Raw genomic sequence first — 26750 nt, forward strand, 5'->3', positions numbered from 1 at the left:
AACATAGGCAGCTGCTTAGCAGGGAGTTTGGAAAAAAACAAACCTTTTGTGTTCATTAAATGTGGCCAAAGCTTGGTTTCCATCTATATATTACATAAACATCCCTGAACAGAAGCCTAATGTAATCGACAATGGTGATGAGTTTAGCATCTGTGAACTGAGGCTATTTGACTGTAACTTTTGGGGCAGCTGCCATCAATGGATGAAGTCACATGCTTATTTTGTTGATTCTGGAGTCAGCAGTGTGAGATTAGAAGCTGGGGTTGGGCTACAGGCCATTCAGCCAGTTGCATCTCCCAACCCAGCTCAGACTAGCAAAGCAACCTGAAATTGTAAACGGAATTGGAAAAGCTAGTATTTTTGCACAAAACTCCAAAATCCACTAACCAGAATGAAGCACTGGCCATGATACTATAAGTTTTATATTAAAAAAAAAAAGCATTTAAAAAAAATCTGAACCTGATATATATACCCTGCATGAGCCACATGAATGCAAAATTGTAACAACCTTTTTTTCTTTTTTCTTTCTTTTTTAATTAAATAAAAATTTACCTTGTATTTTGTGCATTCGGACGCTGGCTAGGGAGTGCCAGCTAGAAGGAGCCTGATGTGTGAAGGGCGACTCTTGCTGGTGCCCAGTTACACGTCTCAGCAATTAACTAACAGGGTTTCTTAGCACCTCTGTTACATAGCTAAGTATACTTCAAGTTACATAATGTAGACTGTTATAAAGAATTCCTGCCCCTATTCCTTCTAGAGCTATTGAATCCATTGGATTTGTCTTTTCTAGGTGGGACTAACCAACAGGATTCCAGCCATACTTGGATCAGAGTGGAACTTCCAAATGGAGAAGTAATCCACACGGACTGATCTGTCACTTAGGGCACATAGACACCACAGGAAGATTGGGGCTTTTCTCTCTCCCTCTGCAGAATCTGAACCAAGAGCAGACCCTCATATACTCTTTCACTGAATAAGTACACTCACTCTAGAATACTTCCTGTTTTCACTGAGATCAATGGAAAAGGTAATACGGTAAAATGATATAGAGTGTTGTGCTGGAACCTGGGAGCTCAAGGTTCCTGTTCCCCTTGAACCATCCATTTTGCTGGGTGAGCTTGAGGCAGTTGATCTCTCAGCCTGAACTACCTCAGAGGGTTGTTGGAATGACACAATGAGGATGAGGCAGAGCCATGTACACTGCTTTGAACTCAGTGGAGCAAGGACAGCATAACAAGTAAATACCTGAGAAGGAGACACAGATGGCTGAAAAGGAAACGAAGCGAGCAAGAGAACCACTCTCCTGCTTTCTGTTCTGGTCAGCTGCTTTGACACACATCCCTCCACCAGGTTTCTCCCCTTCACTGCAATCCTCAACTTATTTCTGAAGTGATAAGCCACATTCCCATTGGCACTTTGTATAAAAAAAGCACATAGAATTTCACTGTAAAACTTCTGATTCACCCGTTAAAATCTCTTTCATCTGTTTGCAGCTCTCATTGTTAAAAGCAAATAGAGAACCACTAGGATTGCCAGTATCTCTCCTGGCCCTGCTCCCATCTGTTCAGAGAACTTGAACAGCAGCCTAATTTGCCAAAATGAAACCAGTGATGTTCTTGCACTTCCATTTTATCCTCACGCCAAGAAATGTGCCACTGGCTCAAACTGTGTGTGCCAAGCTGCCAATAAAAGCACAAACACCAAGAACCAAGATCAAAAGGTAACCTTTCCCTCCAAGTCAGATATGGAACCAAGTAATGATAAAAATTTCATGAGCAGCCATTCTTAATGAAAGGTTTGGGGATAGTTGTGTCTCTTTGGCTACTCAGCAGCATAGGAATTGCAGGTTAAGTTGTGTCAGCTGATCCTTGCCCTCTGTCAAGTCTTTCTAAAGCCCCTGTAGAGCTAACATACACATACTGACATTTGGCTTGCTGTGCTCATGGCAAACTAATCTCCATTTATGGACAAATGACCTGAGTGACTGGGCAGCCGGTCATCATTTGTGCTGGGCTGAAACCCAAGGCAACCTGGCTAGCTTGCCAACTTTTGTCAGCACCTGCCATTTGATAAGAACTGGCTTTCATTTCAGGTTTCTACTGCTGTGATTTTGGACCATTTGGTTTGTATGCAGTTTGTGTCTCCTGCTATCCTGTCCAATCTGAGTGCAATACCATCATAGAATCTGTAAAGCTGAAAGTAGGATTGCCAGGTGAAATAAGGGACAGAGTTTCTGTGCGTTTAATCATTGTGTAGAAGAGGAAATTTCATCAGGTGTTGTTTTTCTACACAACCATAAAAGGTTCTTCTTGATGCAGGAAATCACAGCATCCTTGACAGATATCCAATCAACCACAATGTAAAAACCTCCTACCTAATACTGCCTTCCACCCGCTGAGGCAGTCTGTTCTACTGTGGAACACCTCTTGCCTTCAGGACAGCTCTTTATGTTAACAGCAGCAGCTGCTGCAGCCATGTGTGATTTGAACAGTTTGGAAATGTTAATTGGGGGAGGGATTAGATCTTCAAGAATACTCCAGCCAGTATGGCCAGGGCATTCTGGGAAAGTAACTTTTCCAAGTTCTAGTTTTGAACTATTTCTCCTGTGCTCTCCAGGATTCCCAAACAGGGTTGTGTGCATCTTGTCAGGGAGAAAGTGAAAGGAGCCCAACAAGATCCAGGTTAACAAACAACTTTATTGGTCATTTTACAAAAGGATTCATGAGCTACCAAAGAACCCCCTTGGTGATCCTTGCCTTGGGGCTGAGCACCTGGGCAGTATCTGAGCATGTGCATGTGCTTGGTATGTTGTAGGCTGCTTCTCAATGCCCATCCTGAGCTGGATGACTGAAGGCAAACACCCATCCCCACCACCTTCTCCAATCCCACCCCCCTCCACTGGGCATGAACTCCCCAGGTGCAGAAATGCCAGAAAAAAAACCCTTCACAGACCTCAAAAGGCCCAAGGCTGGAGTGTTCCTTTGTCTTGATTTATAAATACAGCTTCCTTGGCTTCCAGGGACTGCCAACGGCCAGACAAAATTTATTTACAAGGGGACAGGTTGCATGGCTCCTTATGGAAGATCATAAATTAGAAGCATGGGACCTCCATCCTGTCCCAGGCCAAAGTCCACAGATGCCAATTTCAAAGGCCCTGCTCTCACGCCGACTTCATTTGGTTTCATCTTTTCTCCTGAAAGGACAAAGGGGACAAGACATCAGTAGGTCTGACTCTGTTTTTAACTTGTCCTTCCTTTAATCCTCCAGCCAGAGTTCTGGTCTACTTCACAGAAGATCCAGGATTGAGGGTAGGGGTGGCTGGGGAAGGAGTAGCAATAGAAAGAATATTTGCAAGTAATTGAAGAATTTTTTCCCCAGTTTGGGACTTATTCTGCACACAATTCTCACATGGCTGTTTTGTATGGAAAACAGAGTTTTCTGTATTATTTTCCATGCAGAAAATGCTGTTTCCTGTGCTGAAAATGCTATTTCCTATACAGAAGCACATGTGAGTTTTGTGCAGAATAAGTCTTGAATTGTGGATTTGAAAACTGGTTTTTGAAGACTCTCTTACAGCAGGAAAAAACTTACTAAAATTGTCCATTGCTTCCTTTGAGAAGAAAATTAGTGAAGAATTACACTCCTAGGATGGAGATACTTGGATACTTCCTGCAAGGATATCCACATTAGGTAATCAGAAATTTTAGCTGCAGGGAAGGGTTCCCCTTAGGATGAGTGATAGAAATCACATCCTAACCTTGGGGTTTATGCTTGGCACATTCCTTCCTTCTAACCTAAAACATTTGGCCACCATCAGATATATCCCATCATCTAGAGACATAAGATTGGTAAATACTCAAGACAAGGAAGAACCCCAATTGGCAATTGGCTATCCTTTCCTTCTTAGATAAATATTTTGGCCCACAGCTTCCAGAAGCCTCACCTAGCATAGTGAAAGTAAATGATTCCAGGAGTTGCAATACAAAATATCTGGAACACCAGAGCTTCCCTACTCTTCTGTCGGAGTGTTTAACGTGCTGATTATAGGCACATGTTGATGCATCTCCCAGAGCTAGTATCCCTCTGTCTCTCTGTGCCAAAAATAAAAATGGGAAAAGATAGGAAGTGCTACAGCATCACCTCACTGCGTTCGCCTATTGTCCGACTGCGCCCAGACCCATGACCTCTAGATGCTGTTGATCCTCTGGAAGAAGAACTTCCTGTTGTGGAGCAATTGCTTGACACTTGGCTTCTGGAGAGAAAGCTGGGCTTGCTGTAAGGGATGATTTCCTCCTCTGCTAAGAGAGAACAACAACAACAAAACCAGCTGTGGTTTCACCCATCCTCTGCCATCATTTTGCATTCAGAGCAGCTTACTGTATATTAATGGATGGAAGCCCAGGCATGTTAAATCATCAGTAATTATTGATCATCATCCAGAGCCACCAAGGAACAATTTTACAGGTTTATCTGGGCTGAAATGCAATCAAAAGTGCTGAAGTCCTTGGAACTCATTATAAGGAACTGGGCACATACAGTAGCTTCTACTGTTTACCTCTTGTTAGCTGTGCTATTCAACTGAAGCTATGTGGACAGTGGGAAACGGAGAGAGAACTCCTAATCCCAAACTCTTGGCAGTTCAGAAGATAAGAGGATGCCCTAGCAGGTACACCATAATGAATGCTGGGAAAATTGGCTCCAGATACACTGACCCCACAGCATAGGAAGTGACCAATGTAGCCAGCATTACCATCTCTGTGCTGGTGATAGTGCTGGCCTGCCATTGTGCGATGGATGACTTTCCGCTCTGCAGCTAAGGAACCATTCAGGTCCTTCTCCAGTGCAGAAGGGTCACCGTCCAGTCGTGGAGTGCTGTCTGGAGCACAGCTGTTGAGGTCTTCTTCAGGTGGTGGCAAGGGTGGTGGTGGAAGATCTACAAGTAAAATCAAGGGGTGAAGACCTTTCAGTGTCTCATTCCATAGGGGCCATAGGATTTAAACTTTCACTACATAGGAGCATGCACCAACAGCACACCCCGAAACCCTAGTCCACATGGATGCTGCCATCATGGCAGCCTCCCGTCCCTGTGGGAGCCGCCATAATGAAGCAAGTTTGTCACTGGAACTCTAGAGATGCTTTTACATCTTTTTTTTATATTTTACTCTGTTATAATCACTGTTGTCAACCGCCCGGATTGGTTCGCCACAGGGCGGTATACAAATAAATATTATTATTATTATTATTATTATTATTATTATTATTATTATTATTATTATTATTTACAGACTATAAATCTGCATTCATTTAAATCTGTTGACATGCAAAAGCTGTACACCCATAAGTTTGTGGGTGTGACTGAATACACCTGGAAGCTGGAAAGGCATGACCTCTGAGGCAGAACACAACCTTCTTTGCACTTACCTCCCTGCTTCTTCTCTCGACGGTAGTGGCTAGACTTAGATTTCTTCTTGCCTTTTGCTTTCTGCCCTGGAGGGAGAGGCGTATCTCCAAGGTTAGGATGGGGTTTGCCTGTCAGTAAAAATCCAACAGCTAAGTAAGACATTATCACCCAGCAATTTAGTTTATCCTACACAAGGCACAGCCCTGGTAAAGGATAACTATTAAACAAAACTACCATGGCTCTATATGGCTGGATGGAGAAAAACAGTTACTATTATGCTGGGGTTTCCTTTCTTGCTAAAAGGAAATGTATCAAATATGCATATATCTAGTATGCTTTTGTCCCACCCTTCCTTTAAGAAAGTAAAAGCACTATGTGTGATCCTGTCCGCCTCTCATTTGATTTTCACTAAAACCACGTAAAACAGGCTAAGCTTGGAAACCCAGATAATACCATAGTTAAGTGGAGATGTGAACCCTGGTCTTCCCAGTCCTAGTCTGACACTGTGTAACTACTATGGGGCTGTGTCATTCTTCTTTCTTTTTATAATTAAGTGTAACTGTGTGCGCATGCATGTGCCTTCAAGTCACCTGTCTACATATGGCGACCCCATGATTTTCATAGAATTTTCTTAGGCAAGGAGTACTCAAGAGATGGTTTTGCCAGTTCCTTCCACTGAAATAGAGGGGCTTGACAGTCTGTCCCAAAGGGGCGGGCTGGAGCCGCTTGTTTTTGCTGCCGAGGAAGCTTGCAGCAGTCAAACCGTATGGACTCCCTCAGCACCAAAAAGAATCTGGAAAAAGCGGGTTCTTTTAGGTATGCGTGGGCACCGCCATCAGTGCAACATTAGCGCACTGTGGCACGTCAATGACACAAGTGTGGTGCCACAACATATGGATGCAGCCCCACACTTGCTTCATTATGGCGGCTCCCACAGGGACGGGAGGCTGCCATGATGGCAGCATCCATGTGGACTAGGGTTTCGGGGTGTGCTGTTGGTGCATGCTCCCAAACCCTAGAATTGGCACCGGCACACCACTTCTTGCCCGTGTGTCTCGGGCCATAGTCTATAGCACCTGGTATTATCCAGACTTGACCCTGCTTAGCTTCTTAGGTCAGATGCAATTTGGTGCTTTTAGGGTATTTAGGTAATGGGATGACCTAACAAAAAAGCTGTTGTTGGAGAAAATGCACACACCTACTCCTGGGGAGTCCACATTCTCTGCACTTTGCACTGGTGTCTGGCTCAGGTTACGTCGATGACCTTGCCTAGAAGTGATACCTTCAGGTCCCTCTTCAGGTATGTTTAGATTTGGGTTGGACTGAGTCAAAGGAGGACTTGTGGCCCTGAGTAATGGCCCTGAGCCATTGGGTATCCGCCTTGAAAACAAGAAGCATCAAGTTAAGTGGAAAGACAGTCACGATGGCAAAGTGGGGAGATCAACTCTTTGTATGGTTGTGTGTACGGAATCATAGAATCGTAAGAGTTGGAAGAGACTACAAGGCAATTTGGTCCAATCCCCTGCAATATAGGAACTCACAAAGCACTCTTGACAGATGGCCATCCAACTCTATTGGAGATGTAATCTCCCAGGATCCGGAACAATGGATGCAAGCTACAGAAAAAGATATTCCACCTAAACATTAGGAGAAACTTCCTGACAGTAAGGGCTGTTTGACAGTGGGACACACTCCCTCAGAGTGTAGTGGAGTCTTCTTCCTTGGAGGTCTTTAAACAGAGGCTGGATGGCCATCTGTCAGGGATCCTTTGATTGAGAGTTCCAGCATGTCAGGGTTTGGACTGGATGGTTCTTGCGGTCTATTCCAACTCTACGAATCTAAGATTCTTTTATTCTCTTCCTGTAGTTTGAGCTCATTGTCCTAGTCTCTTGAGCTGCAGAAAACAAGCTGCTCCATTTCTTAACCTTCGTTTCTCCAGGTTAAACATACCCAACTCTTTACATTTCTCCTCATAGGGCATGGTTTCCAGACCCTTCATCATTTTAGTTGCCCTTCTCTGGACGTATTCCAGCTTGTCAACATCCTTTTTTAATTGTGGCACCCAGAACTAGACACAGTATTCCAGGAGAGGCCTGACTAAAGCAGAATAGAGTGACACTATTACTTCCCTTGATCTAAACAATATACTTCTATTAATGCAGTCTACAATCTCATTGGCCTTTTTAGCTGCCACATCACATTGTTGACTCATGTTCAACTTGTGGTCTACTAGGACTCCTGGATCCTTTTCACATGTTGTCTTGTTAAGCCAGGTGTCCCCCATCCTATATTTATGCATATCTATGCTGGGCCAAAACTAACAAAATTAATTTCAACAGAGAGAAATAGACGGTACTTTTTCTGCCTAAGTACAGTACCTTACATTACTCCCTGTTGAAATTCATTTTGTTAGTTCTGGACCAGCTTTCTAATCTATTAAGGTTTCTTTGAATTTTGATCCTCACCTTTGGGGTATTAGCTACTTGTACTAATATGATGTCATCTGCAAATTTCATAAGCATGCCCTCTATTATTTTGTCCAAGTCATTGATAAAGATGTTGAATGGCACTGGGCCCAGGACAGAACCCTGAAGCACCCCACTGGTCACTCCTTTCCAAGATGAAGAGGAGCCACAGTTGAGCACCTTTTGGGTTCAGCCAGTCAACCAGTTACTAATCCATTTAACAGTTGCATTGTCTAGCCCACATTTTACTAGCTTGTTTGCAAGAATGTTATGGGAGACCTTGTCAAAGGCCTTACTGAAATCAAGATATACCAACAGCATTCCCTTCATCTACCAAGATGCTAATTTTATCAACAACAACAAAAAGGATGAGATTAGTCTGGCATGACTTGTTTTTCAGTAGCCCCTAGACTCTCAACAATTGCTCACTGCTGTTCTAAAGGATAGAATCCAAGCCAATGGGTTTACATGACTAGAGAGGGGAGTTTGGCCTAATATTAAGAAATGTATTTTAATCTTTATCCAAAATCTGCTTCCCCACAATTCCCACCCATGGGTTCCCCTCTGGAAGGCAATATCTGCTGCACTGATGGAAGCTATAGCATTCAAGCATACAAGATAACAGATCCAGACTTGAGGGCCTTAGAAAAATAATGAGCATGTCAGTGGCATATAAGGTAGTCCCACAAAGGTGGACTGCATGCTTTGTAATCAGATATGGTTCATACCTGGGCAAATGTGGGATCTCAAAGTGGTGCAGTCTTGGGATATCCTCAGAAGCTCGCATCTCCTCCCGGGGTGAAGGGGTCAATGTGGCTGTGGACTGTTGTCCATAAGAATTAGCAGGAGAGGAAGCATTGCCCCGAGGTGGAGGTAGAGGACATGCCTCTTCCTGGATGTTCTCCATCAGGTAGGTCCTTTCTGGCAAAGGTGGACACCACTCTTCCATCTCTGAGCTGCAAAGAAAGAATAAATTTAGATATTCTGACTGGGGCACATTGGGCTCTTTATCTCCAACTATCATCCTAAGAAAATGATGTTTCTTATGTTTCATTTACCACTTACCTAACCTCTAGTTCTTCCTCTTCTTCTCCCTCCTCTTCTTCCACATATTGGCTCAGTTCACTGGCAGACGGTGGTGGGGGAAGCACTTCTGTCCAGTTGAGGGATGGTGTTTTCACTGGTTTCCCCATTGATTTTTGTTTCATAGGCTTAGCAACTATGAAGACAGACGGAAGCTAAAAAGAGGTACTCTCAGACACAGTAAAGGGCTAATGCAGTACAGTCTGTAGAGCTGTTTGACTATGTAAAATTTAGTCAGTGCAATCTCATACTCAGAAGCAAGCTTTGTTAAGGTTAACTGGACTGACCCTCTAGCAAATGTGGTTAGGATTTCAGCCAACAGTACTAATGATTTAATTCTTACAACATTCCTCAACATACATAAATCAGTTTCTTTTCTACATACTCCAGATGGGCCAAATGTGTTGGGAGGCTGCAGTATTTGTTACTGTAGTTCTTCAGAGTACAACAAAACACAGAATCAAAAAGCAGCAATACCATTATTGGGCCAACTCCAAATAATAAAATGCATCATGAAAGCTTTCCAAGCTTCATTGACTTCTTCATCTGGCATTAAAAATCATACATAAGAAAAATGGTGATGATGTTAGTCACAGGCCTACATTCTGACTGAGATGTTGTCAGTTAAGATGATATTGAAAGATTTCACTGCAAATATTTACTTGGAAGTAAATAAAGTGAATGGATAGACAAATGCGGGGTGCCGTTTACAACTTCACTTTAAACAAGGAAATGTTTTTGGCAGGCACTGATGGTATGTAGTGAATTAAGGACTAAACTATAACAAATATCACTCACGCAGACAGGGACAATGTTACTGGCTTTTTACAAGTAAATAGGAGGTGCATTTTGAGCTCTTGTTGTACAAGTTAGAGTGGGTTCTAACCATCCCCTTGCCTGTGGTTTCCCTTCAAATTAACCCCCATCCCACTCTTCTGTTTGCATTGGGGGAGAAGCTACCATAGGAGTAATTAGGCACTTTGCCCCAATGCAAACAGCAGACACAGAGCCCTTTATCCAGATTATATTGGGGAGTCAAAGTCAGAGATGTGTTGCACAATGTTCCATGTCTTGAACATCTTCTCAAAACATGCCTATGGCTCTGTTTCTTCCCCTTCTCTCTTTCTTCAACTCTGTCTTTCCAGGTCCCCTTTTAATTAATCTCTCAGTCTTAAACATCAGTCAAATAAGAGTTAAGTTAATAAGAGGTTGTCTTCTGAGTCAGATCTATCTAGCTCTGAGCAGCCTACATTGACTGGCAGCATCTCAAGCATAGGTGTTTTGAAAGATCCTTTTAATTAGAGATTCAACCTGGAATTCAACACCATCATCATTAGTATTTCCAAAAACTAGGAGTTTTCTACTCTATGGGTGCACCTACACTCTAGAAATAATGCAATCTGACACCACTTTAAGTGCTGTACCTACATCTATGGAATCTTGGGATTTGTAGTTTTACTAGGTCTTTAGACTTCTCTGCCAGAGTGCTGGTGCCTCACAATCTGAAAATCCTAAAATGCTGTAGCATGGGGCCATGGCAGTTAAAGTGGTGTCAAACAGCATTATGGCTACAGTGTAGATGTACGGTAGGACATAGCAGTTTTAGTGAATGATACCATTACAATTGGAGAGAGGAAATGAAAGATGGGTAGCTTGTTGCATGCTGATAGTTCCTACCACTCTCTGCCCTGCCCCGTTCAGGCTGGGCATACTGGATGCTGGAGATCCCAGGTTGTGTGTTCCACTGACTCTCTTCTTCATCAGGTGAGTGGAGATGGGTAGCTCCATAGGGCACCACAGGTGTTGTGGCATATGGGGTGGTATGCTGTGAAAAGGCCCCATTGAAAGTCCTCATGTCATCACTGGCAGGGTCAATGGTGCTGTAAATGGGCCCATCGGAGACTCCTGTTCCAAACTTCTCAGTCTGAGCAATATAATTGGAAATCCCAGCATCTGGAAACAAAGAGGCACCATCATATCCTTGATTTCCTAGGTCTTCTGGTTCTGCAGGAACAGATTTTGTGTGGTTTGATTTTAAGAACTTCCCACACTTATGGGTTTTGAGAATTAGCTCTAATCCAGACTTGAAGGGAAGGAGGATTAGTCCTGCTGTTTTCCTCTGTAAAGGACAGGGAGGTTGTGACCTGGTAAATCTGGTTTGCTTGTCTCTGCAGTTTCCTAAAAGATTAAACCTCTTACATGAATCTATTCATTCCAAACTCCATAATGTCATATTTGCTAGTCAAACATGAACAGACACTTATTTGTAACTGTGGCACTTCTAGTGGTCTTCTGTGAACTCACACATTTAGGTGTTCAGGGCCTATGCAGTGCATTCTTGGAACCTTCAGGAATAGAGATTTGATTCTTTTAGGTGGTAGTCCCACCCACCCTCCATTTTGTTCTTCTGTTCCTGCTCTGTTCCAAAGGAGGCCACAGACAAGCATCCAAGAAACTAAGGAGCAGGACAGTAAAAGAGGAGAGGATGGGCAGGTGTGTGTGAGTTCACAGAAGACCAGCCAAACAACTACAGTTACAGGTAAGCAACCTGTTCTTCTTTGTGGTCTCTGTGACTCACACACTGGGGAGACTAGCGAGCTATTTTTCTGCTCACCTCTGCTGCATTTGACTTTCTGCTTAGGGAGATGTTACACTGATGGCATTTCTTACCATTGTAGTATCTTTCAGTGCCATTGTGGTTTCCTGGGCAGCAGGTCACTCCAGGTTCCTTTGTTTTTCCATTTCGAAGCAGGTTTGGGGCTGGCCATGAATCTGCCAGCCATGGATAGCTGGAGGCACTAGTGGCCATGGCAAGCATGCCAGGTCGGCTGAAGGAGAGACATGCAGTCAAGATTAGATCTCGTCTGTCCTTTCATCAATATTTTTTTAAAAAATCCTAATACATATCTGTTTTTAGACATTGCTCAAAATCCTGTTGCTAAGTTTAAACTAAACCTGTCGCATTGAATAAATTGTTGAATGGTGAATCAAAACATACATAAATCCAATTGATTTAATGGGTCTGTTTTATTTTGGGAAGAGCAGCTATGAAAGAACTAGACAAGAGGGAGACCACATGCCACATGGTTGGACTCGAACAGAGAGAACACAGGCTAGGCCTGCAGGACCTGAGCACAGCAGTGGATGACAAGTGGTCTTGGAGAGTCTCATCTACAGAGCTGCCATAAGTTGAAGTCAACTTGAAGGCAATTACCAACAACAACAACTTCAGTCGGGACTAAAATAGCATTTTGTCCATATACATTTTTTAATTCATGTTTGCCTGATATACACATTTTTCTAAGCAGTTTTCCATCATGAAATGCTTTTTGTACATTTCTTTCACTACTGTACACATCTTTATGAGTCTTTTCCCTACTCTACATGTTTCTGGATCCAAAACATCAAGTGCAAATATTGAAATGCAACAGTTTCTGGACTGTGTTATTGGTTTTTGGACATGTGAATTTTGTAAGGCTATATTTCAATGCAAATTGCTTAAAATTTTCCCACTGTTCCTTTTCTGCACTCACCTGCCACTGCTCCGTGTGGCCCCATCTGCATGGGGGAAAGACACTGAAAGAAAAGATCCACATTAAGTCAGTGACAATTTATTGAGGAACAATGTTTGCTTGGCTGGGAGTGCTAAGGGAAAAGCAATGTGATGGAATTGAGGAAAAGAAGCTTACCTGCTGGTGTGTATGCAAAGGAAGCTGTAAAGAAAAGCAAGCAAAAGAGTGAGATAGTTCAGAGCATGGCATGCTTGTGGTCAGCAGAGGTGGGAAGGGCTCAAAGGCTGGAGGGCTTATAGCTGTCCAGCAAAGCACATGCTTTGCATGCAAAATGCCATACATTATGCCAACAACTGTTATCCCAGTTGAAGGGATGAAAATGACCCAACCCTGGAAAACCACTGCCAGCAGATAGTAGATGGACAAATAGTTTGACCTAGTACCAACACCCCTGAGCAGCAGCCTGGGCTTGGATTCTGAATTGCGGAAAGAATGGCTGGCCAAATTTATTGAGTCATTTGCAACAGAGGCACAGGGGTCAAATGCAAACTGGATCTCAGCACTGCGACCCAGCCTGAACCCATAGGATCAGGGCTCTTGAACTAGGATCTTATGAACTGAGATCTCTGGTGTCTCTTTTCTCAAGTGCCTGTACCTCCTAGCGAACTAAACATCCATATCACATACCCAGGCCTGCTCCTTTAAGTCAGGTAAGCTTCCACTTTCAGGAACAGGCACAGCAGGGGAGTAGTGATCTGCCCTTTAAGGCTCAAAAAGGCTTCAGTCACTTCCTACATATCTTTGGAGCACTTGGAGCTGTCCATGGTACTGCCTTCTTCTAAGGCACCCACTGGACTTTGGGAACCTGCCTACACACTTAGGTAGCCAAGCAATGCTTTCCCTTTAAAAAGGAAGAGCAAGGAGGTGGCATGAAATCCTAGCGTGTCTTACCTGTGTAGTGACTTAACTCCTTTCTCTTTTTCCGACGACAGTAGATCCACACACTGAAGCACATGAGGATGACCCAGCAGGCCCCTCCGATGCCTGCTATGAAGGCTGGCTGTTTCACCACATCTGTGATCTGCTCAGCAAGGCTCACGCTGTCCCCACTGCTCACAGGTACTGTGTCCTGGTCTGGCAAAGGCTCTGCAGCATGCAGGGGAGGCAAAAGTATCCATAGTGAGAGGAGATATGTAGCTGTGTCAGTTGCCACCAAAGTGGAAATAGGCGGAAACTTGCATGACCAAGTGCTTTCAGTAAAAACTGTCCCTCAGTTCTTGAATCTAATACAAAACAAATGTTCCTGGGAGCTAGTAGGGAGAACTCTAGTATCTGACTTGCTGTTTTTCTATTTGGAGGGGGGAAATTGTATGCAAGAACATTCCATCACAGGAGCAATCTGAATACTACAGCTCTGACATGGCTTGGTTATTTCAGTGAAGAAAATGATACAGCACTAAGAAAAACAGGCAGATTGGCTTTAGCAGTACTTCAACAGCCACTTTCCATTCCATCATCCCACCAAGATCCGACGACTGCTCCATCGAGCACCTCAGCTACCTCCACTTATCTGTCACCCTTCCATCTCCCTTAAAATTGACCATCTAGATTTGATTCCCAAAATCAAAGGGTATTGGGTAAAAGGCCCTTCCACAACAAAATAATTTACAAAAGATGCCAACAGTGGGAAGAAAATCAATTCTTCTTGGAGGATATTGCAGGGATTGAACATCCCAACTGGAAAGGCTCTCTCATATGGGGGAGTCCCACCCTTTTGGAATCTAATTTAAGCCTCTTAGCTTTCCCAGATGACCACACTCTCTTCCTCAAGATACAACTCTTTGGGAGTTTCCCAGCTTTATAAGATTTCCCCATCCATCTAAAGGGGTGTCTCCTTTAAGGCTTAGTTCACTTGCAATCAGAGTTTTAAGCTAGAATATGCTGCTAGTTTTAATCCCCAATTCTTGAAGGCCATGGTCACCACTAGAATGCGGCTCCTGGGAGTCTCTTTTAAATGGAATATATCTCTCAGGCTGAAAGATGCTCCCCAATAATGACTGACAATTACCCAACAGAAGGTGGTTGAACAAGTAAAAAGGACTCCTGAAATAAGTCTGATAGGTGGGAAAGAAGGATCATATAGGAAAGAAACAGTTTTATTTGCACACAGTGAGTACTCACTGATCTGTAAGGTCACTGGGGCACTCCTCACCCCCACACCTGCACTAGTGGCTGCCGCCACCTCAGTGCGATAGACCATGCCTGGCACCAGGCCCAGCAAGACTGTTGAATGCACTGTGCCATCCACTGTCTTATTGATATGATAACGAGACTCGTTGCCAAGGCACCACACCTGACAAAACAGCAGAAGATTTGAAACATTCAATATCATTGCAGAAAGGAGATTTCCCATTACTTGTTTCACAGCACCGTTGGCAGTTCTTGTTATTGTCAGACCTCGGGAGCTTTTGACCAGCCTTTGTGGTTTCACTAGGTCCAAGAATGTATGGAGAGCCAACCTCACCTGGTAATCCTGGATGATCCCATTTTGCTCTGCAGGGGGAGGTGGCTCCCAGGATATGCTGATACTGGTACTGTTGCTTGTCCCCACTGTGACCACTGTAACTCCTTGAGGAGGAGCACTTGGGACTAGACAGGAAGGAACAGAAGTAGTACATTGTTCAGAGCTCTTTGACAAAGACAAAAAGTATGCAGTATTTGAAGATGATTCCGAATCTCAGAATGGTACCTGAACTTGTGGCTAGGAATGCTGAGTTACACAAAAGGCTGTAAAAAAAGGCCGTCGACCATTTCATAGAATCATACAATCATAGAGTTGGAAGAGACCACAAGGGCCATCCAGTCCAACCCCCTGCCATGCAGGAACTCAAATAACCCCCGACAGATGGCCTTCTGTTTAAAGACCTCCAAGGAAGGAGACTCCACCACTCTCTGAGAGAGTGTGTTCCACTCCTGTTAATTGCCTTAGGAATACACTACGAGGTCCTCTGGAATTTAACTCCCATGATCTCTCACTGTTCATTATATTGGGTAAGGCCTATGGAACTTGCAGTCTCTATTTTCAGTCATCTGTCACCTTCAGTCTTCATGGTGCTCTTTGAACTTTCTTTGTAGGATTAGGCTAGCCAGAATGGAGTATGACTGAAAACAAACTGCTGGGTATAGGAGGAAAAACAAAGTGGAGGTGTTGAGGGAATATAACCTCCTACAGAAGAAAGTGTGTGTCTGTCTGTCTGTCTGTCTGTCTGTCTGTGGAGAGAGACTCACAGTCAGAGAGTTCCCTCCCCTCTCACACTTACCTTCTTCTGGAGTGCGCACAAGGAGCACCTCACTGTCCATGCCCTGGAACTCATCAAAATATGGACGTATTTTGATCTCATACTCCTGGCCTTTGCGCAGATCAACTAGAACAGTGCTACGTTCCGTAGGTGATTTTACATCCTGCACCAGCCAGGCACTGCCCTTAGTACGGTACATCACTCGGTATCCTTGGATGAACTGAGCTTGACGATCAACCTAAGTGTGAAGAAGATATACCATGAAATTACCACAAACATACCATCAATAGCAAGATATCCATTGCTTGGGACAATTACCTATCTGCCTGACTCCTATTTCCTTTCTCTGCTTCTTAAACTCTTGCTGCTGATTCTTCTGTCCTTCCTTTTCCTCTTTTGATTCTATTCAACTACTGCCTTTCTGCATCCCAAGCAATGTCCTTAGGCCGACTATATTACTGTGCCACACTTACGGTACTTACAGAAACTATTGCTTACTCATTTTCTTGGGGATAATAACTTTTTGGGCTACAAATCTGAATTATTTGTTTAGCTGCAAAAACACTTATAATTAATCCTGCCATAGATAGTAACTTAGTGCAAGAATATCAGAAAAGTCCAATTTGATTAGGGCTGAAATTGATTTATCCCTCATCCTATTTCCCACAGTGACCAGTGAAATGCCAATGGGAAGGCACAGTGCAGGACATGAAGGCACTTAGTATGCTTCTACAAATCACAGCAACATATTGCCTCTGATACTTGTGGTGCCAGATAGCTATTATGAATGATATAATTATTGATTACATGAACTATGAATTGTCTAACATAGGGACAGAAAATGTGTGGCCCTCCATTACTGGACATCCTCCATGATTGTCTATGCTGGTCAGGGGTTATAGGTTCTGTAATCCAAAAAACATCAGGAATGGCCACCCATTCTTACTCCCTGGCCTAAAACATTCTGTTCCCATATATCCTGATTTTCCAAGGAACTGGTACTTACAGTCCAGGTCACTTGGATGGTGGTGGAGGTGAGGACAACAGGATCCTGGAGCTGAACCACAACTTCACCAAGTTCCCTTTGCACTTGCCGGTGGTCAACCCCTTGCCTGGTGGGACTCACATCTGCGAAGAGTATAAAATGTGAGGGAGGAACAGAATGACATCCTTAGTAAAGAAGAGCAAAGTTAATGCTGGACTTCACATGCATGGAACAAAAGGCTCCCTTTAACCTATTTCCATTAGCTTTTTATTCAGCAGTTTGTAGTTCATTTGTACTCAAACTGCTTGCAAAGTGCATGTGTTTCATAAGACACAGTTTGGCCAATGCTACTACATGGCAGTGGTGTATACAGTTTGTAGAACCATAGTCTTGTAGAGTTGGAAGGAACCCCAAAGATCAACCCTCTGCTAATGTAGAAACAAGAACCTATGTGTTGTACAGAATCTTTGTGCTACTACAAATGAACTGCAAACTGTTTGCATGATGCAGATTGAACAGACTGGCATATATCTTACATACAGGCTCACTGTTGAAAATCTAATCCTTGATCAGTTGAAACATCACTTAGATTTCCACCTCAAATACTTCAAAAGACATGCTAATGGCCATCCTTGCTATGAAAATCAGGAAGTTATAGTCTCCAAAAGTAGCTAATGTAGTTCTGGATTGTACCATGATTGGTAATCACATCTACCAATTCAAACCATTGCACTCCAACACAGCAGCATGTGGGAACCTCACCTTGTGTACGAACTGGCTCTGAAACAGGGCTGGGGTCACTCAGGCCATAGGCGTTGACAGCCCGTATAAGGAAGAGGTAAATGGTGTTGGGATTCAAGCCGCTTACTGTGTGCTTCTCCAACTTCACATTGTCTGCCACTGTCTGCCAAGTGCTACCTGAAGACTGGCTGCAAGAGACCAGGAAAAAAAACACACCTATAAAGATGTTGAATAGCACTGGGCACAGGACAGACCCTGTGGCACCCCGCTAGTCACTACTCTCCAGGCTGAAGAGGAACCATTGTTGAGCACCTTTTGGGTTTGGCCAGTAAACCAATTACAAATCCATCTAACAGTTGTATTGTTTAGCCCACATTTTACTAGCTTGTTTTCAAGAATACCATGGGGGACCTGGTCAAAGGCCTTACTGAAATCAAGATACACTTGATTTAAGTATGTTTATCCTGGAAAAGAGATGGTTAAGAGGTGATACAATTGTTCTCTTTAAGTCTTTGAAGGGGTGTCACACTGAAGATGGAGCAAGCTTGTTTTCTGCTGCTCCAGAGAATCTGACATAGAACAATGGATGCAAGCTACAGGAACAGAGATTCCAACTCAACATTAGGAGGAACATTCTAACAGTAAGAGCTGTTTGACAGTGGAATGCACTCCCTCAAAGAGTGGTGGTGTCTCCTTCTTTAGAAGTGTTTAAGCAGAGGCTGGATGGCCATCTGCCAGGGATGCTTTGATTGTGAGTTTCTGCATGGCAGGGGTTGAACTGGTTGGCCCTTGTGGTTTCTTCCAACTCTATGATTCTATGAGAAAAGCAAAGGAAGGATAGAACAGCCTTGACGGCCTTCCTTACATATTCCATATATAATTTCTGGGTTTAGCAAGATGCTGTGGCAGGGAGTTCCATAGGCATGTCATTGTATATGATGACCGCCCCCAGTCAGTTCAGCATAGGAGCAGCTGAAAACACTCTGACAGGCCATCTTAACATGAGACAAAGATTGACCTAAAAACAGAAAGTAGATTATGCTTGGAGACAGGACCATTAGCACAATTTCACATGTTTTGAGACCTACTGGGTCCCATGCATCATGGAAGGGGCCAAGAGAGCTGCTGGTGGGGCCTGTCTGCCTATTTCCCTGTTTGCAAGGTCATTATAGCAAGGACTGGAGATCCCTCTGCCATTTTAAATTCCCTGTAATGCTTCAGAGACACAGTGTGCTACGATTAAATGAAAATGGATTATGGCACTGCTGCTGTCTGTCAGCACTAGTAAGCAGAGTGGGCAACCTCATCTTTAGGCAGGGCAAGAGGGACATCTCAGACAGCAAATTCTGAGTACCCTGAAAATGTATTGATTTCCTAACTATTTCATTTGTTGTATTTCTTATGTCAAGAATGGGCAGAGGCATTTGTATGATTTTCTGCCTCATATGTTGAAATAACCTGGCTGACTTAGAGTACCATGCAACATGCCTTGGGCAAGTGAGGAGTGTCATATGCTTCTTGGCCTCAGGAAGAAAACTCACTTGTGCCAGCCCTGCCAGTTAGCTTATCTAGGGTGGGTATCACTTTGGGAGCCTTCACAACTGCCCATGCATTATGAAAATAATTTTGGAGTATGTGCATAATTGACTTTCCTTAGGCACAATGAGGATCAGGAGGATATGGACCACGGCTGTTTTTCTAAACTCTTGTGAATCCTGGCTCCTCTTTTTAGAATTAGCAACCTAATTCCAAGAAGAGCAGAGAGTGTAAGAAACATTGTCAGTGCTACTGCCCAGAGTGTTCGATGTTCAGAATTCAAAGCAGCCCAACTGACAGGCCTCTGGATCAACTTCTGAAGTAAACAGGAAGCTGGGTCTTAGGCATATCTATTCATTCTTCAATCAAAATGCTCCTCTCCACAAGCCTTTGCTGCTCCTTCTGGGATATATACTTTCCTGCAATTCATAATTGGGGGTTGGAAGAAAGATGCAAGCTGTTCCTTATTGCAGGGTTGAAGCTAGCAAGGGGCTGTGCCAGGCTGTAAAGTTAGGATATGATTTACAGCTGGGATGGGGAACTTTGAGGTGTCAACTTCTATCCCTCCCAGCATGGTACATGATCAAGGACTGTAGGCTTTTTTGGTCTAAAACACTGAGAGCTAAAGATTCCCCACTAAGGAATCTAAGGGATGATAAAGACTGGAATGGTGGCTAAATTTATTACTTATGTTTGCTTTTCTAGAAGGTTTCAAAAGAAAAATATTGGCTAAGATGCACCAAGCTGGCAGTGTGTAAACTCCATTTTGACTTCCCTCCCTGCAATCTTAATTTATGTTTTCTGAAGCCTAGTCAGCCCTATGGCCATTTGTTGTCCAGGAGAAGAGGTGAGCAACCAGGCAATGTTCACCTTTGTTCCTGCAGTCAGACACATCTGGGTGACCTATGAGGACCTACCCAGAAGCTTCTGAAGTCACCCCCAAGAGATCCTGGAGGGTGCATCCTTCTCCACATATTCAGTTGCGGGAACACAATCCCTCGTCACCACCCTCCTATGGCCACTAAATGCTGCTGCCTAATGGTATATACAGAGCATGGAGGCTCATGGCAGATGGAAATGTTGAATTCCTCTATCTGCCACAACCAAAAAAGGACATACAAATGTATAACATTCACTTATATGTGTATATTTCACTAACAAGATGCCATTAAATTTCTGAGGAGTTTGTACAAGAACCTCTTCTGGAGATGCGTGTACAAGAACCCCCAGACACTGTACATGATCAATGACTGTAGGCTTTTTGGGTCTAAAACATCAACAGCTAAAGATTTCCTACTAAGGAATCTAAAAGATGATAAAGACGGGAATGGTGACTAAATTTATTACGTATATTTACTGTTTTGGAAGGTTTCAGAAGAAAAGGTCATGGCCTGAAGCCGCGTGGGGCATGCAGACGTTTTGGTGTTCCAGCTATTCTAGGCAAATCCAAGATGCCTCAGCTAAATATTTAGTGTGCCAAATATTTGCCAGTCCAGGTTTAGAGTTTTATAGACAAACATCAGGTTAGTGAATAAAGATATCAGACTGTCTAGTTGTCCTTGAATGCACAGACATACAAATCCACATTCAAGGTGACTTGGGAGCAGATACCAGACTGTTTCCTTAACCTTCCATCTCCACACACCCCCTCAATACACATGCAGAAACACAGACTCTGATTCTTAAGTGATTTACTGCATAGTCTGGCTGTTTGCAGAACTTCTCACTGCTAACTGCATCCCCAGGCCACCTGCGCTCCCTACAGATCTCCAAAACAGATGGCTTCAAGGTAAGTTTTGATAGAGCCTGCAAACTGTATGAGCAAGAAAGGCTTGTCTTCACTGGAGAGGCACCTTAGCAACACAAATGTAGGAAGGAAGAATCTGACCCCAGGGGAGTTGGGTGGCATGCTGCAGGCAGGAATCACAAACAGAAGCTTAATAGGGATTCAAAGGGGGTGATCCACTGCCAAAGAACGTGCTGACAGTTAAGCATTTACACAGCTGTGCAGGTCTGCTCCCTTGACCTCTGAAAGCCCTGCTCCAGACTGACTTGGCAGAGCAGATGAATCAGAAAACAGATTCAGTCTGTTAAAAGACCAAAGGCACCTTATCCAAGCCTAAAAGTTTGCATCTTAGATAGCAGAGCAGAGACACCTGTCCAACTCTCTGGGCTGTTTACAGGTCAGTGCACTGAATCCTTCAGATGTTGGGTTGCAACTCCTGTCAGCTCTGGCCAGCACAGCCAATAGTAAGAGATGAGGGGAGGTGTAATCAAACACTATCTACAAGGCCACAGGTTCTCCACTGCACTCCCTAACACATGTCAAGAAGAATCAGAGGGCCAAACATTCAGCCAGGTAGAAGAGAAAACACTGAGACTTTCCATTAGTGAGTGGCAGCTATTTTCAAAATGTACCATGCGATGCATGATTTGCCCAGAGAGACCAGTGGTTATAGCCTAAAATGAAAGCGGCTAAGCCTGACATTACTGCCTTTCTACTTCCCTAAATTTTGGAGCAACTGGAGAGATAGTCAGAATCATTGGGTGGGATTTGGGGTCATATGTTCCCCAACCCTGCTCTAGAGAACTGCAAACTCTACTCACTATAAAGAAAACAACCCTGTTGCCAGAATTTGGAAAAGTTACTTTTTCAAACTGCAACTCCCAGAATCTGTTAACCAGCATGGTTACTTTTTATTATGACTTCAGGGTTCTGGGAACTAGTCCAAAAATCAGTTTTCTCAGGTTCTGCCTCACCATCTCTTGTGAATAGGAACATTTGAAAATGCAACTTGTGATTTACCTGAATGCTTCAATTATGTATGAATTGACAGCAGTGCCCCCACTCACAGGGCTTGGCTTCCAGATCAAAGCAACACTGTTCTTGGTGACATCAGTGACCAAAGGTGCAGAGGGAGGTCCAGGGAGAAGGCTTGCCTCTGGAAGCTGAATTTGGAGATCAGCCCCATTCTCTGGAGGACAAAGGTTTTTGATAAGAACATGAGAACAGCAGTTAACTCGAGGGAGCATGGGTCAAATCACTTATGGAGAGCCTTTATACTGTTGATGAGGGATGAATTCAACCATACATGTTTTCCTTTCTGAACCCTCCATAGATCATTCATGTGCTCCACCCATACCGTGATAGGCAAAGTTTATCTCTTCACATGTCACTCCCATTTGGGTCCTTGCCAGCACAGCCTGATGGGAAATCCTGGAAGGTGCAGCTCATACATCCTTTACATTTACAAAGGATGCATATTTAGGTAGACTTAATAGGAAAGGTATCACGAGAGGTAGGCAGCTTGTGGTCCTTCAGGTGCTGTCAAACAGCATCAGCTGGTATAGCTAATTATGGGAGGATGATGGGAGCTGCTGTCAACTAGACTATGACAAGCTGCCAGCCTGTGCACAATAAGGACCTGGAGGGACTGGTGGGACCACAGTACAAATCCTTGCTCAGTCATAAATGCTAAATGGCTGACCAGTCACCACTTTTCAGCTTCATCTACCTCACAGGGTTGTTGTTGATGTAAAATGTGGGGGGAAGATCCATATACAGCATCTCAACCTCTTTAGAAGAAGAGATGGGATAAAAATGTGATTTTGGCTAGATCCTGCATCAAAGGATACAATATTCAGTGAGCTATGTTGCTGCCAGGACATGCAAGCACACTAGTGAATTGCAATGATGAACAAAGGCACACTGCGCAAGATGTCCCACTGTTGGTTATTATTTGGATTAATTGGATTTTAGCATGTTAGTTTTAATCTTATATTGTTTAATCTTGTTTTAAGGGGGTACTATGTATATATGGATGTATTTTAGCTTGTTGTACGCCACTTTGATTTCCTGGCAAAAAGTGGAATAGAAATAAAATTTTATTATTTATTTATTTATTTATTTATTTATTTATTATGTTGAGAGGCAACTCATTGTACAACAAGACAGACTAGTTCTGCTTGCACAATGGTCATGATGGCACTTTCCACTCATCTCCTAAGAATATGAACTTTGCACAATGGCACAATTCAACTTAATTCAGTTGTAAGCCAGTTTACAAAGATGTAACTTCCCCATAAGATACCAGGATCTTGCATTAAAAAAACAGCAACATACACATGAGAGGGTTTTGAGATTGTTTTAATCCCTGCTGGCCTTTCCTTTGACTGGAAAAGGCAGGAAGGCTTAGCTCATCGAGCATTGCTTCCTTCAAGCTAAGCTTCCACTAAGCCAAATCAACCAGCTGCCATGGGGCAGGGTTAAGGAGGGTCTGTGCCGCTACCCTGGCTGGGCCTGTAAACCTGTCAGGAGAAGGGACCCTGCCATGAATCAAGGGGGCAGAGTCAACCCTAAAAACTGCTCATGTTGGTTTTGTAATTAGCAGGTATAGAAACAGGGAAAGGGCGCAAATGTTTTTTGGTAAGAACAGGAAGCCTAGCGGGTATATGGATTTGCTTTTTCATCAAGCTCTTTGTAGAGCTTGGAAAAGTTCCTTTATTGAATTACAGCTTCCAGAAACCTCTAGCCCAAATGGCCTATGAATACTGGGAGTTTTCGTCCCCCAGATTTACTCCTCCACTTTCAAGCTATGTCTTTTCCATTGCCAATACAGCAGAAAAGAGAGCTCTAATGTCCTTCAAATCCCCACATAGAGCCCAGGAAATCTGGCTCACCATCAGTTATTCCTTGAGGATTTTCCCTTTTTTCCCTTCTCTCCCCCTCTTCTTTAAAAATTAACTTCTTGGCTTGGCTCTTGCAACAGAGAATGTACTTGTGGGGACAGAACTCAGAGGATAGTTTATTACTTTTAAAACAAGCCATTCTCATCTGTGGATGCAAGCAGGCCTCTTCCTCTGGAAAGCAGAGAGGTCCAGTGGTATGGAAAGATGCCCAAACCTGGGTTTGAAGGCCAGGAGAGAAATAGCTGTTGCATTGGGCATCCAAAAGCTTGAAAAATCATGCCAAATCCAAGAATTTCACCCACTGAGAAAACATCAGCTAGAGAATGGATTGTACATAGAATAGTAGCAATGGAACAAATATTAGAAATGATTTGCTCCCAAGTTAAAACATTGGTTTTCTGACAGCCAGGAAACTCTAGATCAGTGAGTGTTTTGCTTATTTTTCTCATGGTATTTGAACATCTTTTAAGTGTTGGAAAGAAATGATTCTGTGGAGAAAAACATGTGGGTTTTTTGGGTGCAACAAAACATCGGTTTCCAGCACAGAAAACAGGTTTTTGTGTGTGTGCATCCTCACATGGCTTTCTAAATAGAATAATTTCTCCACAACACATTGGGATGGTTAAATACCAGGAGAAAACCATAGAAGAATATTTGTTTTCTCCCACAGTGGGGAGAAAACTACTATAATTATTCCTGCTTGCATGCAAGGAGAAAATAATTGAGGTTTTACATCCATTGCACTCTTTCAGTTCTTCCAGTTCCACCCTGGGAGATGCAAAGAAGGAATAGTTAAGTTCAGATTGGATCACTGATTATTTTGTGAGACTGGATCAATACTCTGTACTCATGGTCATTTTGAATGTCTAGCACTCATCTGGACATTCCTCATAACCACGATGCCAAGGAGAGTCCAAAAAATAGAGGCAGCTGTGCTGTTCCATATTAATAAACCAGTTGTAGACATTTTCAATCTTCACTGGGAACAGCTCTTTTATAAAACTAATGAATCGTAATTGTCCATGCAAGAGCAAAATACCCTTCCCAGTACAATACTTTGCATTTCAACAGGGATGATTCAAAACAATATATTGACATAATCAATCTAGCTTATAAAAAAAACTCTCAGCACTATGATATTGTGAGTCATCTGCATTGGCTCCACAACTCATAGCTAGGGGCCAAATAAGACATTAGTACTGTAAATGAATCTTTCCCTTTATTCTGCATGCAAAGAGCCTCAGCCAGGGGAAAGTTGAATATGATTCAGATCACAGTAGACATGGGGGAAAGAAAACTGAAGATGTGGTGTGTGTGTGTGTGTGTGTGTGTGTGTGTGTGTGTGTGTGTGTGTGTGTGTGTCTGAGGGCACGCTAATCCCTTGCCATTGTTTACAGCATGAACCTGTATCTGTTTGGTCCTCCATGCATTTGTTTCAGAATAAGTGAAAACTGAAGTGCATGAGCTGTTTAGCTGCTTTGCATTTGTTCCAAAGAGAAAAGCCCCCCTCCCAATTAAAGAAGATGAGGCCAAATAAAATACACACACCAGAGTATCCTTCCAAACTTTCAATCCCTGCCCTCCTCTTGATAAGACTGACCTTGCACTGCCAGAAACCCACTCCATCTTGTCTCCCCGGTGGAGCTTGTAGCGATGCAAACATACAGCCCAGAGTCTGAAATCTGAAACATTCAATAAAAGAGGATGTTATTTATCTTGACCATGACCCAGTGCAACTCTAGAAGGAGCTTTGGGAGTTTTCCCCTTTCTCCTCTCGGAAACTATATTTATTTTTATTTTATTTATGGGATTTATACCCCGCCTTTCTCCCAAAATAGGATTCATGTTCTACAGATCTTCCTGTGAGGAAGAAAGTCCTCTCCACACACATACAGCTGGTTCAAGGGAGAAGCCTCATGTTTCTTCTTCTGGCAATAGGCAGAATCAGTGGTGTGGTTCAAAGGAAGTAATCTGGCACAGGACAATGGCTGCATGCACCTCTGTGTCATTTCCATTGCAATGCACACAATCCATCCAGCCTAGGATGGACTGGCAATAGCTTCTCAGCTGTTCTAGTCCATCACTGACCAGAACTTTAACACTTATCTTTTTTTACTACAACTCTAATAATCCCCCAACTGGCCATGCTGGCTGAGGGAATTCTGAGACCTGTAGGGCAAAAAACTAACTCTCTTGGGCTCAAGGTTTGGGAAAGCTATCATTTAGACTAGAACTTCCAGATCCTGCCAGCATGGCTAACAGATGGCTGAGGAATTTACAGAGCTGTGGTCCAAAAAATTAACCTTTCTAAGCTCTGGGTAGAAGTTAGGATCTTCTGCTGCCCACCTTCTACTACTAAACAATGGTTGCTCCTGAATCTTCTGAGCAAAGGTATTGAAAAGGAGTTGGAAAATGATCTGTAGCTCATTATGATGAAAGTTATGATATGGAGCAGCAAAGGGAAGTGAGGGGGATCGCTTTAATGTCCCCACCAGGTGGGTTTCAGAGCTGTGACTCAGGGACTGCTGCTGGCCCACTTTCCCTATGAATCAAGACTGGCCTGATGAGGCAGCCAGTCCTAGGGGACCATTAACTCATACTAGTCCTCCAATCCACTTGACAGCTCTAATTTTTTCCTGGGCAAAGAGCCACAACTGCTATAAAACGATGCTATTAGGCACACTGGGACCCGGCAGATGCATTAACCTCCTGACTCTGACACAATGAAGGCACAAAACTAACGTGAAATATTTCACTCCCTACTGACTGCTGGCATTAATTTTTAAACAAATGTTTAGCGTGAGCCCTGTGTTTTGATAAGTAATTCATGAATAACCTCCATGTTACCCCATCACCAGATCTGATGCCAGTGCAGCAAAAGGGCACATTGGACACACCCAGGCTGGGATTGTTAGTCCTACACATGGAGTTCTTCTATCTTGTGATGGATCCCATGTCCATAGGCCTGGACCTCTGTATTCTGTACACCTTGGATTCAATTTATGCAACAAAAGTCAAATTCAGGGACCTGGGAAAGAG

At 43.4% G+C, this 26750-nt stretch overlaps 1 protein-coding gene across 5 annotated transcripts in view; it reads right to left on the bottom strand.

Annotated features, from left to right (window-relative positions):
• Nucleotides 1-2676: 2676 nt before the first annotated feature.
• ROBO3 (roundabout guidance receptor 3) overlaps nucleotides 2677-26750 on the bottom strand; it is a 167934-nt gene continuing 143860 nt past the window's right edge. For 3 of the 5 annotated variants that reach the window (XM_042476239.1, XM_042476236.1, XM_042476241.1), the window contains 19 exons: nucleotides 25312-25393; nucleotides 21829-21997; nucleotides 17508-17674; nucleotides 16767-16888; nucleotides 15782-15998; nucleotides 14986-15110; nucleotides 14643-14814; nucleotides 13413-13607; nucleotides 12639-12662; nucleotides 12483-12525; nucleotides 11620-11777; nucleotides 10627-10902; nucleotides 8932-9085; nucleotides 8595-8822; nucleotides 6600-6781; nucleotides 5422-5529; nucleotides 4751-4933; nucleotides 4141-4298; nucleotides 2677-3193 (listed from right to left, as the gene is read on the bottom strand). In XM_042476239.1, the coding sequence (XP_042332173.1) occupies nucleotides 3182-3193; nucleotides 4141-4298; nucleotides 4751-4933; nucleotides 5422-5529; nucleotides 6600-6781; nucleotides 8595-8822; nucleotides 8932-9085; nucleotides 10627-10902; nucleotides 11620-11777; nucleotides 12483-12525; nucleotides 12639-12662; nucleotides 13413-13607; nucleotides 14643-14814; nucleotides 14986-15110; nucleotides 15782-15998; nucleotides 16767-16888; nucleotides 17508-17674; nucleotides 21829-21997; nucleotides 25312-25393 (2775 nt within the window). In that variant the 3' untranslated portion in view covers nucleotides 2677-3181. The remainder of the gene's footprint in view (nucleotides 3194-4140; nucleotides 4299-4750; nucleotides 4934-5421; nucleotides 5530-6599; nucleotides 6782-8594; nucleotides 8823-8931; nucleotides 9086-10626; nucleotides 10903-11619; nucleotides 11778-12482; nucleotides 12526-12638; nucleotides 12663-13412; nucleotides 13608-14642; nucleotides 14815-14985; nucleotides 15111-15781; nucleotides 15999-16766; nucleotides 16889-17507; nucleotides 17675-21828; nucleotides 21998-25311; nucleotides 25394-26750) is intronic. The other 2 variants (XM_042476238.1, XM_042476240.1) reach the window with 2 other exon arrangements.

The sequence above is a fragment of the Sceloporus undulatus genome, chromosome 6 (assembly GCF_019175285.1).
Source record: "Sceloporus undulatus isolate JIND9_A2432 ecotype Alabama chromosome 6, SceUnd_v1.1, whole genome shotgun sequence".
Lineage (NCBI taxonomy): Eukaryota > Metazoa > Chordata > Lepidosauria > Squamata > Phrynosomatidae > Sceloporus > Sceloporus undulatus.